Consider the following 21,377-nt stretch of genomic DNA (forward strand, 5'->3'; position numbering starts at 1 on the left):
ATGGCAGAAAAGAACTAGAAAGCTAACCAGTAAGTATGCTAGACACGAGGACGAAGAAAGGCAGAGCATTAAACGACAGGTTAAAAATTCGGAAGGTAAAAATTGAATAAATTCAATGGAAAAGAAGCGTAGTGTGGAACTATATCGATACTGGAAACAGCAGATCAGGAAGGAAGCGTTTTATGATAACTCAAGAGGCAGTGCCCTACTGTTTGAAGCTAGATCAGGATGTCTTAGAACGCGGAGCTATAAAAAGAAATTTAACGAAGAAGACACATGTACTGTGTGTGGTAAATATGTAGAAACAATGGAACACCTCATACTAAAATGTGATGGTATCAATCCCGATGTCGATGCGGCCACAGTCACCCTTCCTGAGGCCCTAGGGTTCAGAGATAATGATAGTCATGTAAATAAATATGCGGTGGAAATTAGCAAAAGGTGATAGGAGGATTGGTGGCTCAAAAGCAGAGAGGGGACATAAGGTTAAAAAGGGTAGGAAGACGTATTTAAAGAAAATCGTGAAATTCAATAACACACAACACAGATAAAAATAAAATTTAAAGGCAAAATAAAAATCTGAGCATGGTGGCAACTGCCATTGCCCCGTTTCGAAGGGGACGCTCCTACCTTCCATCCATAGATGCCTTCGAATACGCCCCTTCGTACTTGGTTACTGACAGTGTTTCAAAATGCTTTGATATCTACAAACGTATTATGTATATTTATTTATTTTATTTATTTATTTCAAGTACCCTCATGGGCCTGCGGGCATCATTGAGGGGAGGGGAACAAGACATACAATAATACAGATATCCAGATACAGATAAGGATATACAGATAAGGATATATATATATCCTTAAAGCTGTTAGTTCAGCATTGTTAGATATGGAGCTGTTTCCTGCGATTACTTCGAGTTCCCCAAACCACTTCGAGTCGCAGCACAGCTAATTGAGGAATGCCGAAGCAGGAAAGCACATTCCAGAGGAGCGGCCGAGCAAACAAGTTTAAGGCAACAAGTTCACGTGCCAACAAGTTCGTGCGCCGCCGGGATTAGCAGGTGGGCCTCGGACAATGGAGCATGAGCAGCCCTCCCCTTCTCCTCGTTAGAAGTGCATTGCCAGTCTGCGAGGCAAGACCGCAGAGAGCCGCCAGGTGTGACACCGCGACACGGGCGCCTACCATTGGCTGAAAGTGGCGTCATCGGAGCGGACTCTCCCATTGGTCAAACATGACGTGACTTACAGTGCCCGAAGGGTTTATAAGAAGCCTTCCAGAGAGACCTGAGCCTTCTGGGACATTCCCTGATTCCCTGATTCACCTCTCTCGAACTTCTTGCCGCGGGCCGCAGCGTCCGAGTTGCTGCCGGCCCGTAATGACTGTACAAATGTTACTGGACGCTCACCTCTCTGTATATAATGTAGAATAAATCCCTCCCAAGTCTTGGTTTTTCATCCCGAAGTCCGTCCTCCAACCCCTACAGCATAAAAAGGAAAGAGGAAGGTGATAGAGCAAGCACTTTTTTGCATGGCATAAATCTGCTTTACTGAGTTGAATGTACCACGCCGTGGCTGCGTAGCCAGGCGCGCCGATGCGAGGGAGCCCAAGCACGCGAGGAGCTGCTCACCGAGATCGCGCCGCGTCTCGCCGTGCCGCACGCGTGGGCGCGCGTCCGCCTGGTCTGTGCTTTAAAGATCAACTGCAAAGAAATTTCCACAGGGCTAAACTCACTATACATGTCGAGCGTAAGCTCTCGAAGCAGTCTTGGCAAAGCCACAGGGCTGGTAAGTGCTTGCCTAATTTTATTAGCAGCTATTAAAAAGCGCCTATGCAGACGACGCGTGCACCTGGCGGCAAAGCTATAGCGATGCGGATATGGCGAAAATTTAGGAACCGTGCGGAAGTGTTGATCTAGTTGCGCCATGTTGCGCCTAGGCAGCCGGGCGCATTGCTCGCTTATCGTTTGAGAGTTGACGGGCGTCTCTGTCGGTGTGCGTTCTCCCTGTTGCGCTCGTGATTTGAGCTGTTGCAAGAACGCCGGTGCGTTGCGTGGCCGTTGGGTGCTCAAATACGTACTCGAACACGAGCAAAGGCTGTGCAGTACACAACGCTGAGTAGAGGAAGGCTGTGCACATGACTGTGGCGCAGCAGGCAAGTGTGACGCGGACCAGCCAATGCCACAAAGCATTAAACAGTTGATGACGCTGCACAAGCTATATTTCAACAGCGCCGTCACCCATAAAGATCTGCTTGGCAAACGCTTTCTCGGGTTGACTGCAACTACTATATGCCGCGATGATGCGCAAAACGAGAACACGGTGAAAGCAGGAGCCAACGTTTCGATAAGTGGACATTTCAACCAAGTCACAACTTTGATGAACTTAAACTCTACATCTTAGTCGAATGTTCGTTCTGAACGAGAAAGAAAATACAGCGAATCATACTTCATCCATAAGTTGAAGATATTGCAGCCAATAGGCACAAACGTTTCAAAGGGAGCTTCAGAATCTATTCGCTATGCTTAATTTCAAGCTATGGCAACAACACTTAGGTTGGTTGCTTAAGTGTTTTTCCTTTTATTGATTTTTTCCATTTCAGTATTTCCTAAAATATTTTCATGAGCACCAGTTTCTGCCGCTCCTATCATCTCTTTCAGAGACGCGATAGCTCATGACCATCAGCGAAACAGGTAATAGAGGGCTGCTGTGCACGCCTTTGACAGGCCGGCTGACACACAGCGGTTCACACGATTGACAGATGACCGTGTCACTGGCCTTGTTGCACAGCACTCTTTTATTCGCAATTCTACACCTTCGCTTGTTGCCGCACCCACCCCCCTTACGCCCTCTCCCCTTTAGGAGAACCACACCTATACATATTGTGGCGAGGAAAGCATGTCCCCTTGAAGACAAGTCCACTTGTCGAAACGTTGGCTCCTGCTTTCACCTTGCTCTCATTTAGCTCGTCTTGAATTTCCATCTCCCGTTTTCCCCGTATATGCTGCGATGGTACACGAGAACCAATGGTAACGTTCAAAGGTAAGTTGTATTCAAAGGCAACATGATCGAGCGATTATTTCCGGCAGTGCATCATATACAAGATATTTCGTGTGTCTCTGCATTGGACGCGTCGAAATAGACAAACGAAATCCTTTCTGACACCATGCTAGAAACGAGCAGGAACCGCATGGTGCATCTGTCAAGAACGCGACACGGCAGCCATGGTTTAGATGCGGAGGCAAACCATGCAGGAATGCAAGGCCGCCAGAACCAAATAGGTGCAGCTTCACTATGGCCGCAGTCCGGCCTGTCTGGGCACGAGTTTACGCACTTAGCACCGAGCCCCTCCAGCCAGGCTGTTAAAAGTCTCAGCTACTTATCACCCTTTACTACAGACTCTGGTAGTTGCCTGATCGGTCTAGGGAGCCCACACGGTAACAGTGCTTTTGCTTGCATGTAGGCTCCCTAGATTGGTCAAGTCCAGCGCTTCCAGCGTACCAGGCAGCAGCTGGTGAAGTTGGATCTGTCATGCCAGAGATGGTAAGTTCGCTAAAATTTTATCCTGCGCTTTAAATGTGACCTGCAGCAGCACGGCGATCAGGTGTTGCCGCAGCGCTAGCGGGCAAGTGAGCTCTTCTTTGTTTGTCAAAGGTGCAAATGCAACACACTTGCTTCACTGAACCCAAACAGCATGCTGCTGGTCAGCCAAGCTAGCGTGCGATGCACCCTGTTCCAGCTGCTCCAGTGTGCGACAGGACATGTTCTATTCTCACGCCAGCCACACTAGAATGCAGTGCGATGAATTTTTGCCGATGTAGCGTAACTGTGCCACGTGTAGATCGCGTCCGCGTTAAGCCGGACTATACAGCACCTTTAGCTTCGCCACCCCAATGCGCTCTTCTTTGAGCGGAGGCAGAACACATTGAGGCCTGCTGTTGACGTAGACAACCAGATAGAGAAAACCGGCTGGACACAGGTAATACTTCGACGAGAAAATCGTGGTTGCGCCACGACATTGTCGCAGTGCACAAATCAGCTAACAAAGTGCACATACCAACTCTGTGGCTAGCAGACATACTGGACCTGTTCACTGATACACTGGAATGGAATACAAACCATAGCCTCCTCTCAAGGTGGCCTGGGGAAGCAGACAGCACAGGTGCTGGTTTTCTCCACATTCTTCACTATATGTCACTTTTGCCGGGCGATTATGGCGTTTTCCTCAGTTTCGGTCATTTTGCGAGCTCTTTATGTCCCATTGACCTGTATTTCAAGCACAAGTTTTTGCACAGAGGCTGCTGCATGTCCAAAGTATCCGAAACTGGGCTTCTTACGCGGTCGAAAATTCTGTCGCAGTTGGCCTTTAAAGGGCCCCTCACCAGGTCTAGCCATTTTCAGCTGACAAGCGCAGAGCATACAATGCACGCCAATAATCGTGTTTGCAAAGAATTGCATCGCTACGCGCTAAGGAAAGGCCTGAAATTTCAATCTGTACACCGTTTTCCCTTTCCGTCGAGGTTACTGCGCTCCAAGCCAGACAGCGACGTACTTGTGTCCGCAGTGTGATGTCGCTTGTGGTGACACGCGACTTCGAGAATTTTTCAAGGCAACATCTGTTATTTCTGTGATCTGCTGCTTCAATTGACGAATTGAAGTTTAGAAAATTAATAAAACACATAAACGGAATGTCTGTGTTTTCTGTTTTACTTCGCACAGAAGCAAGAGAGATGTACTTTTGCTTTGTCTTTTTGTTCTCACGGTCATGCAGTCACATGCGCAGGTACCGAAACTATGCCATTTTCTTATGTTCCAGCGTGTTATCATGCTCTGTGACCCACTTGTCTGCCTCAGTATTCATGTAGCACTGAATTATACTGCTAGTCACGTATCCTTGTGCACAGTGCTCACAGTCATGCACTGCGTGAAACAAGACAATCATAACAGCCCGCGCGCTCGAGGTCCGGCGTGGGAGAACACAGGGAAGGAATTTTGCTTGCGTAAGATGGACGGGGTGAGTGGAGAGTGCTTCACTATGTAGTGGAGCTCGCCTTCTGAAATCATGGGTTCATGGCACTGAAATATTTGTATCTCGGCTATTAACGAGCCGATTTGAAACATTTTCACGGCTGAACGCTCCCAAGAGGACACGTAACAACTTCCAGCACATAACCAAAACTTTCTATGGGACCTGGTGAGGGGCCCTTTAAGCCATTGGCAGAACTGAACAGCATAAGGGGCCAACAAGCAATCTGGGAGCAGCACCCAGCGCTGCTCCCAGAACTTCACTGACATCAAGTCAGTGAATTTGGCGCTTTCCGTTGTGTTTCAAAGGGTGGGGCAGCGTAGAGCTATGGGAGCAGCTCATTCGTGTTCGAAGGGGTGGAAGGGCGACAGGGGAGAGACGCGCGAGGCTGGCCAACACCACCTAGAGTGCTCAGTAATTTAGGTGATATTGGGCTGGCGGTGTGGAGAAGGTATGAAAACAGCACGCGGTAACGTGCAGCGGCTTGAATTTCTGTTCTTTCTTTTCAGAGATTTCGCATTCGCTTACCTTTCGGCACGGACACCGAGTAGGCAGACTTCATCGTTGTAGCCGATAATGCGGCATGGGGGCATTGTAGTAAGTGAGCTATTTTACCGACAGAAGTTGACGGTGCAGTCATTCTAACCGGTCATTCTAACCGATATATACTAGTTAAAACCGGTATCGTTAAAAGTGGGTTCAACTGTAATGGAATTTTCTTGGCCACCTGAATATTGTCATAATTAAGTTTGGCTGCAGCAGCACATGCAATGGCTCGACGTGTGGGAAGCACAAATGAAACAAATCTCAGTTACAACTAAATGCCGCTGCTCTTAAACTTTGTGACAACTAATTTTAGGGGTGCTCAAACAGCGAAATCTGCAATCAAATAAATGTAATTATTAAAAAAGACTTCAAATGTTGATTTGAATACCAAAGATATTCACTTTCTAAACAAAATAAAATATAAAGCTTGTGAGGAGTGTTTACATGAGGCTTATTTATGTTGACACATGTAATACCATTATGTGGACATCAGGTCAGCTGGGAAGCCTGCTGATGAGAAACAAAAGAAAGGCGACTGTGTCTTGTGCACCACAAGAATGACAGTCGTGAAACAAAGGAATGCATAACAAGATGCACCAGAACTTCACAATGATTCAAGGCTACCAAATACAATGTTTAATCATTGTGAAGCTCGCACTCGGTGTGCTGGTCATCCACGCTTACTGTCCCAAGGTTATAAACTTGTAGCTTCAACTAAGAAATGATGCTGGCAGGCCAGAAATAGAATAACTTGATATAGAGTCAATCACCGGGTGTAATGATCTGCACTGCGTCTGGAGTACACAACTTAGTTATGATTCTGCCATGTTTGCTGGGCATTTGGGGTCCAAGCCATACATTGGGTCACGTGACCCTACAATCTCATCATGTGGCCCAATTGTATGCGAGATGCTGGTGTGTCTTCTGCTGCACGGTAACTGAAAACTCCTACACCATTTGATGGCAGCAATCATAATATGGGCTTTCCACGACTTGTAGCCTCACCACCTGTGGCCTCACTAATACACATCTGCCACTGATATAGCACCATCCCACTTGGCAGCACTATGCTCAGTCATCTGCAACTGGTAAACTTGGCAAGCCCCCTGACTACACGGCAAGGTCACATCCAACAGGCTCCTGTAACTGCAGTGCACACACTTCTAGCATATGCTGAGGAGAGAAACAGGTGTGCTAAGGGTCTATGGCTCCTCTGACTATGCCTTCCGATTCCCTGGACAAGTTCTGCACCATCGTCCTTGATAAACATCCAATCACTCAGTTTACTGCCTGCGATGACTATATGATGAATAAGCATTCTTGCTTTGTGCTCCCTAGCAGAATGCAGTTGTCATGGCCGGAAATCAAGCGCGCAACCTTGGTTCTCACAGCAGCAGAACTGCACAGTCACTTAGGCACTTGGGTCTGTTGTAATGGCGTGGCACACAGGCACACAGCTGAGATCTGCTCTCCGTTTCAAGTACCTCTTAAGAGGAATGCCATTCACCCACTGCACTGCACTGACTTGGACAGAGTTCTGACAAAACAGCTGGCAGCCTTTGAGGCCATTTTCACGCTACACTGGGTGGAGATGTCTCTGGGAAAGATGAGTTCGACCGCTGCAAGACGTGCCAACTTCCGCACTGCATCCTGGTCACTAGCACGGTGTCCTTTATCTTGTGCTGGAAGGAGAGAGGCCAGACAGTTACAGACAGATACAGGCGTTCGTCCACTGAGACGAGAAATCTTCAAATAAAGAAGAGCTGCCGAAAACCTAAGTGTGTACTAAAGACAAGAGGCTTCCACTAGTCAAGGGCTGCATTCTGCACTTCACTTGCCTTTATGAAGGCTCGAAACCCTAAAGTTTATTTTATACCCACATTAACAGGGCATTCTTTGGTATCTGCTCCATAATTTTGTAGTGATGACTCTGTCCTAGGTGCACACAGTGCCAATGTTGCTCATGTCACAAAGCCTTTAAAACATTATCACCTTTGTACCAAAACTAATAAAGGAAGAAACTATGCAGATCTCATGCTCTGTGGAAAACAATGTTACGAGAACCACTGTGCAGGGAGCTGGCTATCTAGTATCATTTGGAATAGTGCAAAGTGTTACTAGATGGCCTTACTTGTCCGTGTAAGGTGTGTGAGCAATTGTGCATGTAACAATGGTAAAGTGAGAGCATGAAAACAAAGACGGCTTGACAACAATGACAATACTAGTATGCCAGTGATGGCGAAGAAATGCTACAAGTTACACAAGGGCCTGCGCCGATTCCACAGGTAGTACACTGGTGTGGTGAATCGACTTGAATGGGCAGCGTTTCAGTAATTTTTAGTCTGTATCTAGATTTGTGGACTCTGTTTGCGGAAAAAAAGAAAAGTGAAGCCAAGCCAAGGGCAGGTGACTCGGGCAGGTGTGTGAAACAGCCAAGATGCAAGAAAACTTGAGCTGTAAAGCTGGCAGACCCGCAGATGCATGCACTATACCGGTCTAAAAGCTTCTGCCAGAAGGTGTTCCTGCCGTGGGCCTGTATCAAGGAAGCCCTTCCGGTCCACCTGTTGAGGGGCATTGTGCATGATGTCTCTCTGGGATGAGGGTGCCAAAGGTGCAGGCCACTTAGGCTGGCCATACTGACATGGCTAGATGCTGCACAGGGTAGTGCAGCCATGTGTCAATGTCAGTCTGTTCTGGCACCTCGGCTTGCCTCCGGGAGTAAGAACACAAAAATCCACCTGCCATCCTTCTAATGGTCACATCAAAAACTGCGAGATGACATTCCCCTGCTTTTCGACATCAAGTGCTCAGGATGTTCACGATTATTTGAATGCGAAGCTTTTCTTTACGAATAACGGTGGGTTTTACGACTGTGTGTGCTGTGGCCTCGCTGTGCCCTTGCTGACTAGGCCAACTAATTGTAGCGGAGCACGCGCACCACTGGGTTCCTTGCAGCACCGCCACATGATGCTTGCCTTTGAGCATCTGCGGCGCTGGCTGTGAGGGGGAAATAAAAAAAAAGAACCAGAAAGCTCAGCTTCGCACATCCGTGGCTGCATGGTTCTTGTAGATAGAATGGATTTGAATGGACTCGCTAGTAGTCGGCAACTCCGCTTAACAAAAGGCTCGGTACAATTTGTGTGCATCCACGCTTGTGTGTGTGTGCACGAGTGTACTCATGTTTCGGCTCTTCATGCACTCACGGAAGGCTTCGCTAGAGTGTACTAAAACATGGAGAATGTCCAGAACGGGCGCTCTTTCAATGCATTCAAAGTGAAGCCAAAAAATTGTAACGCCGTTGGGGGTGCTGCGATCGGTAGCACTCATGCGGCGTGGTGCAGAGGTAGAATGTCTGCTTCCCACGCAAAAGACCGGGGTTCAAATCTCAGCAAGGGGTAGTGTTTTTCTCTCTTTTATTACTTCATGTGCTGATGTTTATATTATTTATACTGCTGCTTAATACTTGCAGCTATTGCTATGTAATGCAAGAAAGAGTGAAGCATAATATGAAGCAATAACAACAAAATAAAATTTTTTTACACTGAGCGGTAATTTTAGCAGCACCACTTCACGGGAATGAATAAAACTATCCAAATCAAAGCATAGCCTCCGAGCCCTGTACGCATATACAAGCCTGCCGACGCCGGCTTGACAGGCTCCACTTGCTTCGCTGGCTGTGCTTTCCGAAGCCATCAGCGCAAAAGGGAAACGAGCTGTGTTAGCCGACGTTCGGTGACCGCAAAATGGCGCAGTTCGAATACCGCTAAAGAAGTGATATTGTGCCTGTGCTTTCATTCTTGCCAATTGTAAAAAAAACAGTGGACATGGTGGTGTGCATGAGCGAAGTGCACGTAAATGAGATTTGTGCGTAGAGGCACGTTTAATTATTCAACAACAAGGACTACCCTTCTTGAACAGCCTTCTTTATTGGTATAATACTTTGACTTTTCAAAATATTTACCAGAGTGCATGCTTCTTGCATACCATAAGCAATGGGAAACTTCTTTCTTGGGGTGCATTCAGTGTATGAGTACGCGCGTTGACACAGCACATGCAGTATTCGAACCTGCACCATTTCGCGGTCACCGAGCGTTGGCTACTACAGCCCGTTTCCCTTTTGCGTCGATGGCTTCGGAAAGCACAGGCAGCGAAGCAAGCGGAGCCTCTTGAGCCAGCACCGGCAGGCTTGTGTATGCGTACAGGTCTCGAAGGCCATGCTTTGGTTGAGATAGTTTTGTTCATTCCCGTGAGGTGGCGCCGCAAAAATTACTGTTCAATGTTATAAAAATTTAATTTTATTGTTATTCTTACACATTATGCTTCACTCTTTCTTGCATTACATAGCAACGGAAGCGAGTATTAAGCAGCAGTATAAATAATATAAACATCAACGCATGAAGCATTAAAAAAAAGAGAAACACACTACCCCTTGCTGAGATTCGAACCGCGGTCTTTTGCATGGGAAGCATTCTACCTCTGCACCACGTCGTGCGAGTGCTACCGATCGCAGTGCCCCCAACGGAGTTACGGTTGTTTGGCCTCACATTTGGAAGCTCGTTCAGGGCACTTTCCAATTCTAGGTCACTCTAGCTTCGCTGTATATTGACACGTGTACTTTGTATCTTTATTGGGCGACTGCTTTTCACCGTCTAACAAATGTTATCGCTCAGCGCAGGATGTGCCCGCATGTATCGGAAGTTTCTCTAACGTTACTGATTGTTCTATTTGCTGTCTGTTGTCACCAAACCTTGTGTAATCCGATTGCATATACTATACGTGGCACATGGGCACCAGCGATTACTTTAGAACATTCAAATCGTGTATAAAAGCCGATGTGCTTGACCTGCTGATGAGATTTTCACCAATTGCTCACTGTGTTCGCTGCTATCATTCTGCTTTAGGCGTAGCCCGTTTTTCTGGGCACAGGTTCGCCCAATAAAGGGTTAGTTTTGCCATTCACAGTTTTGCTACTGTGTTTTTGACCGTCACTACCACGTGACAATATAGATTCCAAGATCTGTGGCATTTTCTTCCTTTCGTTCTGAGCTCGAGCTTTATTCGTCTTGCTAAACTGTCTCATGCACTATAGCTATCTACTTGCATTTTTGTAACTTGCGTGCAATGATTTCTTTTTTGTTTTGTTATCACTTGTCAAGAGTCATTTCTGGCCTCACAACGTACAAACAATGGACAAATGTCCTAACCATCACCATTAGGTAAAGTGGGCCAATCCCAATGAGTGTGGCATGGTGGGCAGAGGATCAGACTATTGTGCTGGTGGATCCTGTTCAAATCCTACTATCAAACACCAGTATGGTATTGAAGCACAGGGTCATAAAGCAGTTGAAACAAAAAAACCTTTATCGCCACACTACTTTCCCTCCCCTACGTTTCTCTCAATGTGAGCAACACAATGTTATCGAATAAACGCACTGTGCTGGTACAGTAAAACCTCGTTAATTTGGATTTCACAGGACTGAAAAAAATGTCGGAGTTAACCGTATCTCGAATTATCGACAGTATCCAGAGAACAGTTAGCAATTGCTCACTACATCAAGGCTTTTATTTAGGGAATGAATGAGCAAATAATTTTTCTATTTTGCACAATAGCAGTGTGGAAGCTGTAATTCTCAGCTCCTGACTCGTTGGCTCTCGCAGCAGCAATCAAGGGCCTGCAACTTTCTTCGCGGCACGGCTGCGGCATGTGCCTTCATTTGCGACACACTTTTCACTTCCACAAGCACATCCAGATTATTTTCTCGCTAGTGAACTGATCGCTAACAGATCGTCCATCCACTGCAATATAGCCAGTGCTTTTCATCCTCGAACGCATTGCACCTAGTCAGAATGAAACTACCATTCACTGCAACAAATGCAGACAAACCCGCGGTCGCTATCGACGCGATCATGGATGGCGACTATGCAGTATTTAGGTACGCAGCCTACACACGTACCGAGCCAAAACAAAGTTCCGTTAACTGCAACCGCTGTAGAAGAAACTGCAACCGCTATCGTCGCGATTATGGAAGGCAACTATGCACTTATGAAAGCACACGGCCAACGCCGTGTTATACAAGGCTGTAAATGCAAGAATACAGGCTTTAAAGGCAGAAATAAGCATGAAGCCTTCCGGCACTGCTGTCATTCACGTACGATTTCCGCTGATGACTATACCGATATGGACTCCGCCGTTTCATTTCAGCTGGGCGCTGGCAGTTTTTGCTCTCTTGCATGGCAAATTTGCGGTGCTCCTCACTCGCCAAGCTCTGAAAGTTGTCTGAATTAGGCAATGTGCAGCCAAATACGTTTGAATTAACGAGGTTTTACTGTACTTTCCTTCGCCCAAGCATAAATGCGACGGTACTCGTGTGAAATCCTCGGTGCATCTACTTGGCAAGATAAGACTGCATGCCACACCCAGAGCAAGAGGCAAAGAAGGCTTCCCTTTAGAGTGCCGCCACTACCACTATCCAGAAATGGCACAGAGCCCAGAACATTAATAAATACTAGTGGTCACATCACAACCTGGAGGCATTGAGTGAGTGATATGCTTCCAGGACCCAGGAATAACACCCATGTCAGCATGTGTGCATTATTCAGCAGACCAAAAGAAATTATAGTTGTTGAGCGCAAACAAGGAAGGAAGGGGACAAGGGGCGCGCCAACTTTCGACTGTTCATTCTATTCCGTATTACAGTCTAACATATATATGCAGCTAAATGCACAACGAAAAGCTTCAATTGTGTCACACCCAATCACAGCCGACTGTCAAAAAAACTCTTCCTGCATGCAAAAGTAAAACTGAAGTATTGCTAATACATGATGAACCTCGTTATTTATTGTGATAAGCCTCTTAACAATTCACATGCTGTGGTGTCCCTGCTTTTTCTAATCTGTATCTTGTCCAATCGTGGTTTGCACCAATGCGAATTGCAGTGTGTAGGCAAATGTGCCCTGTGCTTACTTTTTGGTGAAAGCTCATGTTCTCTTGTCCCCTTCCATCCTTCCTTGTTTATGTTAACCGACCATAATTTCTTATGGTCTACTGAGTAATAAGAAATGACTAGCCCAGCAACATGTACTTTTGTGTGCATTATCCTGGGACATCCGTCATATCCCCTTCCAATATGGTGCCCACGTTTTCAAGCTGCTATACTTAAAGGCTGTTGATTAAACAAATAAATTAGTGGTTGCCAACCCTGAGCCAAGGTCAAGAGTACTTCGACAGTTTATATTACTTATTTATAACTATTTTAGGTGCTACTTTCGGGCATACATAGAATAAATTTCACAAAATGCTAGACATCTATGTCTCAGCCAAGGGAAGATGTTCAGTGCTCTTGAAACAGCTTTTCGTTACAGGTATAAAGCCGGAGCAACAGCAAAATAAAAAAGAAAAGAATGAGAAATGAGTATTATGCGGGGCTGTGACAGAGTTTCTGTTTCATGAAGGCATACCTACTCTATGTCCACAGCGACAGATCTCCAAAACTGTCATTCTTTTCAGCATCATGCCTATCACTTTTCATTGCATCTGCACATCATCAGGACACACTACACTACATATGTGAGGCGAAGACTCAGAAGATTAAAGTGAAGCAAGGGGCTTGATTTTGTTTAATTACAAATACGCATGAAGTAGACACAGAATGAAGCAAAAAAAAACGTACACCAAGTTAACCGTTCTTTTAACTGAAATGCAGAAATCTCGAGGAAAATAGAAGCAAAGACAACCTGCTGTAAGAGCTGAACGGTATGTGTCCAAAGCTGCACGATTAAGCTACCAAGGTGGCTGACACACGGTCCACTTCATTGAGCATTCACGCACGTGTCATAGATTTAGCCTTGGGAGTGTTGATAGCCAGGGCCACTCAAGCCATGGTGGCGGATGTGGAATGCCCTTTTAACTGCGGTACATGAACATATCGAGTGTCTCGTGTCACATGACAAAATGTTTGCGAGTCTGGAGATGGGATACATGCTTGCAACTGTCACTGCACAAAAACTCTAATGCTGAAAGCAGAGAAGACAAAACTAATATGGACAACCTAGGGAACATTTTGCAAGATCAGCAAAATAGCAAGTAATAATAAAATAAAATAACACAAAGGTATCTATTACCACAAACGGTCACATTGTGCAATAATCAACAGCGTAAGGAGTTAAAGATGCAACAATAGATGATATCATGGGGGTCAGAGAAACTGTGGTGGTTTTTGCCAATCGTAAATAGCAACCATATGTTGACACTCCTGTGAAAAGGCCTGCTGCTTTTTGCAACGTAAAGTGACCTGCATATCATTTCTCAAATAGTTAAAAGATTTTGTACTGACAGCCTTTTGTTCTCTCTTTATAATCGCAATAAGATTGTTTTCTTAGCTTCCTTGTTTGTCCATAAAAGCTGAACCATTTTATGAGTACCTCAATGCCATAGAAGTGAGTTGCCACACAAACGTGGAGTTGCTTAGATGCTTGCAGAAAACAAAAAGCCTAGCCAAGAAATGACAGCAACCATTTTCCTTTTTTAATTGAATGATGTGGCCCAAAAATACAACCTTGCCATCCAATTTGAAGAAACACAAAGCAGCACCAAGTGCAACATCTTTTAAAGCTTTTAGAATAAGAATGTAGATCAATGTACTATGACCTGTGAGAAAGACATGTATACCACTGGTGACTAACCTGTAACTGACTGGCAGGAAGCCAATGAATTGCGTGTCCTCCTTTCTGCATCTTCGACGGCAGAGGAAGCCTACAAAGCAAAAGTGGTTACAAGCCACCTCAGAACACCGCTGGAAACATGTCACATGATGCAACCCATGCCTGCTTCGAGAAACTTAGATTGTCACTTTGAAAAACACTGCTCACCAAGGTATACATAGCTTTGTAGATTTTCACTCAAGGAATAATTCACAAAACATTTCATACAACACAATGGCAGTATATGTGGCTAAATGCTAAAAAGAAGACACAGAATAATGGCAATAAAATCAAATTTACAGTGCAGAAATTTCTAGTGCATGTAGAAAAAAAAAATGGTCATGAAACTAGCGTTTAAAGCTTTTTCAATTGACCGCGCGAGTTCTACATGCTTGCGACGCAAATTATGTCACATTTGGATACAACTGTCTTAATTTTGCTGGGAATGCAAAACCCACATTTCAAAGAAAGTAGAAGCCTTTGTAAGTACTTGCAATGGCCTTGCTATACAGGGGTGGGACTGCGCAAAGTAATTCTGAAGCAATTCTGGTAGCAATTTAAAGCAATCTGTTGTTCTGCCCACAGGGGCAGAACAACATATTGGAATAGATTTATGTTATACCAATCCTGGGGGCAGATGCCAGCCCGCTCAATACGGTGTAGCACACACCTCCCTCATATCTAGTTAGCTAGCAGAGCCCTCAGCCTACTTTTCATTGTTTTGTACCTTAAATAGAGAGAATTGCATTGCTCCAGCCACTCGACCATATTCTCAACACCACCATCATCATCAGCCTATATTATGTCCACTGCAGGACGAAGGCTTCCCCTGCAATCTCCAATTACACCTGTCCTGCACCAAGCGATTCCAACTAGCGCCTGTGAATTTTTTAATTTTATCACTCCACCTAGTTTTCCGGCGGCCTCGACTGCACTTCCTTTCTCTTGGCACCCATTCTGTAATCATAATGGTCCACAGGTTATCTAGTCTACGTATTACATTACCTGCCCAGCTCCATTTCTTTTTCTTAATGTCAATTAGAATATCGGCTATCCCTGTTTGTCCTAATTGACATCCATATTCTAGCACACTCCAAGTACAGCCGTCCTGGCTGTTCTGACAGCAGCAACAACAGTCGGGAGTGGCCGCAAGTGCACCGGCCCCTTGCCGGAAGCACCGACAATCTGGTGTTATAAGCGTGAAAATTGCGAGGAACTGCAGGAGGTGCCCTAGCACAGTGTGTGTAATGTCAATGGCTGCACTCTCTTCTGGAGAATGAATCCACTTGCTGTTTGCAGCCACTGCCGGAGCACACATTCCAAAGCTGTTCTGGCGCAGCGTGGTGCAATTTAAGTGAAATTTCTATGTTTGGCACAGTCTAGCGCAGGAAACTGTGTTTTTATCAAAATGGCGCAATTACCTCAGTCCTCTGCATGGATTAATCTTCGGATCTACTCCTACCTTTTGCCAGGTGGTACCATTACCCTACACGAAAATTGTAGGTTCCGGAACTGAGGCATGAAACCGCTATCTCTGAGGCTATGAAATAAACTGGTACATATGCAAAACATTGTCATGTTCTGAAGTGTGATGCAAACACTACAGAAAAACATAACTGATCACAATTATTTCGTTTGATTATGTAATTGATTACAGTTGCGAATTACTGCCCCACTAAAGCAATCAAGCAATTACTAAATAGTAATGGATTACTTTACTGTTACTTAGCTCTATACTTTAACGCTGGACAAATACAGTAAATAGAACAAGGCGGCTTGGCTCTTTCAATGTGGTCTCCGAAAAGCTTCAAACATTATTTTTACAAGAATTGCTTGTCAAAATTTTGTTCAGCAATTTTCCCTAGTTTTTATTGTGAAGATATCTGCAAGGAAACTGAAAACTCGCTCCACATGCCTGCTAAAGAGCACTGCATAATAACATACAATGACTTGCTCAAAAGATTGTAGTAACTCAATCCCGTGATGCTCCAGGTCTGGGTTCTCGATAAAGTGCAGCACTTAATTGTTGGGGAAGGTGCTGCCTATAGTGCCAATGAAAAACAGAAAAATTGATCAGACATGATTTTCTTGCGTCAACGTTTAAAGCGGAGCCATAGAAGTGACGTTTCAACTTGTTGTCTAACATCTGGCGGACCTCCTGTTTGGGCACCCTCCACTTGTCAGCCATTTAGACTTAAACGACAAATTGTAACGGACACTAGCAAAGCAAATCTTGAAAATCTGGCCATATCTGTAATGGAATTTAATATGAAGCTGCATAGTATTCAGCCGTAGAAATATTGTTTGTGTGCTCCAATCACGAAAATATGTTTATTTGAGTCACGTAATATCAAACAGGTAGAAACTTATGAATTTATTAGCTAAAATATTTGTCTGTATTAGAGAAGTCATAGACGGCACTAAGCGAAGAATTGAGCAGCAGCCCTTTCTGCCTATGAAGGCAGCTTAAATGTGCTTCCAGGATAGAGTGAGAGCAATTTATTATAAGAAACAATTCAACAATTACGGTACTCCCTGATGAAGAATTTGAGCGTAGCTCTGTACGTGTTTTTATAGCGCTATATATCGTCTGGCGTGGACAATGTCTCGTGCGGCACACTGCAAATGAACATATGAAGCGAAGTGTGGCGTGATTGCCTCGCTAATTGAGAGATCATGAGAGGCAGCACATGGGTGACGTGTGGGTGCGATTCACAGCAGCTGCCGCAGACAAAGTGCTGCTCATGCAGCACTTCGTTTCCATATATGGTATCAGTGGATACACTCGGTTCATCCCATCACTGAACAGACGATGGTGCACTACTCTTCTTGGAGCAGTTGTCGCCACAGAGCCTGTCTTTCACGGCACTACGCTTTTCTTCTCACACTTTTGCCCCACCCTCCTCCTTCCACCTTTCCACCTTATGGTTCCACTGCACCCTCTTTCTCACACTCTCTTTGAAATCGCCGTCTTTAATCCCCCGCTGTGCTCCGCATTCACTCTTTCATCCTACACTGTGCTTGTTTGTTGAGTTACACTGAGGGACAATGCTGAGGCTCACCAATGCTGAATGCGGGAACTGGCGCCTAAGAGCTGCGCTGTAAAAAAGCTCCGAGGTCGGATTTCCGAGAGAAGTGCGCTAACATGCAAGTGTGACATGTTCAGGTGATCCAGGTGTACCTGCAGGAGGCAGATTGTGGGTCGGAGGTAACCCCATGCACATGGTTTTATTCCTCTTGCTAGTTCGAGCCAATTAAGTGTTCCAAGCTGCGTCGCCTGTCAGCGCTTGCTTCATCAAAAATGTAAGTGGCTACATGCAACTGCTTAGTGAAAAAAGTAACTCAATTACAGTGAGTGTTACCGAGTGACCAAATTATTGTTAAATTAGAAAATTATAAAGAAATGTATTTAATTACATGTAATTCGTCACATCCAAGTCTGGTAGCACTTAATAGAAGTTGTCATATAAGAAGCCAGCAAACACTGACACCAGGGACAACATAGGGGAAATTACTCATGCTTAATAAATGAAATAAAGAAATGATAAATTAATGGAAATTAAAGTGGATGAAAAAACAACTTGCCGCAGGTGGGCAATTTATTTCATTATATTAAGCACAAGTAATTTCCCTATGTTGTCCTTGGTGTAAGTGTTTGTTGGCATCTTATGATAGGGCTAATAAAAATCGGGTCCCTTGGTTAACCCCCTTTCTTCTCGTTTAATAGAAGTTGGATATTCACAGGTCACTTTTCAAACTGTTTCACTACCGTAAGCAAGCCACACAAAGCGATTTTTGGCTTCCTTTTGATGCCACCATCCAGTGGCTTTTAGCGCGATAGCTTTGCTACTCCAGGTACAAACCCAGAAAACGCCTGGTTCCGCAAATCTGACCGTCAAGCTCGGCCGAGGTCAAATTGGGACTCGGGCCTGCCAGTATTGGCAACTGCTGCGTATGCCATATGGATGGCCTCATCTTGAAAGCGATCTGCGATGTGTACAAGTGTGTGTGCCGAGTGCTGGTAACTTCATATGTGCAGTGCTTTCGATGCTTAGTTTGCGTTGAAGCGAGACGCAGCATGAAGATCAATTCACTCACTACTGCTGCCACGCCAAGCAGCATCTTTTTGTTGTCTTGTGGTTCAATTGTAGATGCAGTAGTTGCTATCAGCGCCGAGCAGCGTTTGTCTCCTTTCTTAAACTAAGCAAAGCTGTGCTGTTGCTCGACAAAATCGGTTTAACCGCATTCAACCACGGCAACTGTTTTCCTCTGCTTCATGCAGAGGGAGAATCAGATGTTTGTGTATCATGGAGAGACTGTGAAACTGTAATCAAGATACTGTGAAGTATAAAGAGATTTTCTCGTCATTGCCTCAACAAGAATATTGGTTGTGATTTGCATAAAACTTGCATAGTTGTAGAAAGAGTGCACATAAATTATGGGAATCATAGAATTACCAAATTATGAAGGTGTTTAATGAGTACCTTGTGATAACTGAATTTGCACAAGTGAGTACCATTCAAAATTTCAAGCTGAAGTATGGTAACATTTTATTTTGACGTAACCCAGTAGAGCCATGTTCATAGCTTCTCAAAAAAAAACATGAGAAACTGTTTAAAATGGCAAAACGTAAGATCTAAAGTCAGTAAAGAACTTTACAGGCTCAACTGTAGTTGACATCTATTTTTACATGAAAGGCAAAGCGTTCATAAATCGTTGCAGCACGAGACACCCATGTGCTGAGCTGGTGAGGCCTAAGAGGCGATTTGTCATTTTTGCAGCTTCCGGAAACTTACCGTATTTGCACAATTGTAAGTTGACCTATTTTTTTTTATTTGAAAATGTGAAGTGGAGGGGGGGGGGGGTCGGCTTTAAATCGAAACCAAAACATGGCACCGCCAAAAAAGCGAAACCAATGAGATATCAGGGGAGCTATAACGAAAGTACAATTTTATGCTTGCTCTCTGGTCCCACCCATAGCTTTTTGCTATCCCATGTGTTTGTTCCCTTCTCGGAAGGCTTCTTCAACATTTTTGAGTTTTACAGTGCACACAACAGTCACTGGGGTGAGGACGATGGTCGATAGTTAATGGAAGTGCCGCTGTTCCATTTGCGGCGGCACCCTCAGAATGGCGGTGCTTTCGGGGAGTATCGATAGTTCAAGAAAGAGCTGGCACCGCTCACGTGTTTCTCTTTCTCTCTAGCTCTTAGTTTACCGCGTTCGACTTGACTGCCGGCTACGTGCTACTACCATGCTTCCTCAGCCGTCATGAGTGCTTTAGGCCCACTAATATTCGACGCTCATTCACAGCAGCGTTCAAGAGTGCTGCCATCCTTTTACACTGAAGAAATAATATCACTGCGCAGTGGGCCGCAAGTTCAATGTTTCTGAACAAGTGTTGCGGGAGTGGCAACTGCAGTGAAGCAAAATTTTCACCTGTGACGGCAAGTGACGAATTTCCCACGGGCCAAAGTCAGGACGATTTCCAGAACTGTAGGCCAAGCTTGTGGCGCACGTCACTGAAAGGCGTGATCGGTTCTTGCCAGTGAAGTGCGACATGGTCATGAAACAAGCCCGGATCTTCGCCTTTTGAGGACCTGCTCTGCTGCGAGTATGAGTGGCTGGCAGCAGAAGACTGCAAACTTACGCCAACCAGACCTGTCAAAAGAGCCTGCCTGACAGCTACGTGTGGTTGGGTGCATTCGGTGTGGGCTGCTGTTCCACAAGATGTCGTGGTGCGGTCGTTTGCCAAATGTGGAATTTCACTGGACGACGACGCACTGTGGGACCGCAGCAGCAATGACGATGGCAGCACTAGTGAGGACGATGGCACAAGTGAAGAGTAGTAGTCCAGTGACCAGGCCAGCTACCAATAAATTTTTGTTATCGAATGTGCCCTCGGGTATGCTCTTAACTTTTTTTTTTCCCCTGTCACACGCGATATGGGAGGGTCGACTTACATTCGAGTCAACTTACAATCATGTAAATACGGTATGCATGTGTGCACTACTTGAATTCAGCCTGTGTCAGAAGCTTGCACAGCGTGTCTACCAAGTTGACATTTCCAAATTCCCTGAGTTTTCTAGGTTTTCCCTGAGTGGCTTTGCAAAATTCCCTAAGTGATGCAGAACTAGTTTTATGTCAAGACGAGCTGAAACCATATCGCCCGATGCGGTCATTCTCTAGCAAGCATATAAAAAAATTTTAAAAACGACTTCATCCAATTTGAATACTAAGGAGTAGTGTTCATGTTATTCAAAAAGAAAATAGAAGGGTGGGGTTAGTAAAATGAACAGCAAATAAGATATCTTCGAAAAAAAATTGCTAATCAAGTCGGACATTCTCAATTGCAAATAAAAAAGGAGATGCATACAAAAGCAAATATTTTCGAATATGAGCTATTTCTATCAACTGATAGGAAGCTCAGTGGTATGAGGCCCGAACTTTATCACGACTGAGATTCTCTCTCAGCAGCTCGTAAGTCAACCTTAAATGTCCTGACATACTCTCAGCCCACGCACGACGTCTCACTGTTATGTTTCACTGCTTTAAAGAGTTTATTTTTGTTTGCATTAGGGACACTTGCATCTAAGCATCAGCCAACACTTTGTTTTTTGAGCTCAAGCTCCTTCAAAATGGCGGCAGCATGCTTCCTTTCCCGTTCATTCCTCAATGCGCAGGTCCTTTCTGTTCCTGTACTCCTTCCACCACTCGTCCACCCCACAGACCATTTGAAGCATCTTCTTTGCCAGTCGCAGAGTCCACGTCCGAGTTTTCGAACTCCTTAGGGGTTGCGAAAACGTCCGAAAAATCGGCCAGTTGGAAAAAAATAAATGCATGTCATTTACTGCCCTTAATGGCTCAAACCACCACAGGCACATTCGAAAATGCTCTGAAGGCCTTTCGGGACATGTATTAGGCATATCGGTGCTCACACTGTGAAAGGAAATACCGATTGCACGCGTGTATAATTCAGGAATACATACTGTGTCCCGTGGCAATTGCCCCTTCCCATGCTTGTTACGCTTCACTGCAATACTTTTGTGCATGCTTCACCAAGTAAGATTTCTATACAGAGGCAAAGCTGACTTTCGGGAACTGGCATTA

The 21,377-nt window shown here is 45.1% G+C and overlaps 1 protein-coding gene across 3 annotated transcripts in view; it reads right to left on the bottom strand.

The window, feature by feature from the left end:
* Window positions 1–6,182: 6,182 nt before the first annotated feature.
* LOC139048636 (uncharacterized) overlaps window positions 6,183–21,377 on the bottom strand; it is a 101,051-nt gene continuing 85,856 nt past the window's right edge. For 2 of the 3 annotated variants that reach the window (XM_070523087.1, XM_070523088.1), the window contains exons 3-5: window positions 17,332–17,450; window positions 14,252–14,321; window positions 6,183–7,251 (exon numbers count right to left, since the gene is read on the bottom strand). In XM_070523087.1, the coding sequence (XP_070379188.1) occupies window positions 7,141–7,251; window positions 14,252–14,321; window positions 17,332–17,450 (300 nt within the window). In that variant the 3' untranslated portion in view covers window positions 6,183–7,140. The remainder of the gene's footprint in view (window positions 7,252–14,251; window positions 14,322–17,331; window positions 17,451–21,377) is intronic. The other variant, XM_070523089.1, reaches the window with a different exon arrangement.

The sequence above is a fragment of the Dermacentor albipictus genome, chromosome 8, assembly GCF_038994185.2.
Source record: "Dermacentor albipictus isolate Rhodes 1998 colony chromosome 8, USDA_Dalb.pri_finalv2, whole genome shotgun sequence".
In the NCBI taxonomy this organism is placed as follows: domain Eukaryota; kingdom Metazoa; phylum Arthropoda; class Arachnida; order Ixodida; family Ixodidae; genus Dermacentor; species Dermacentor albipictus.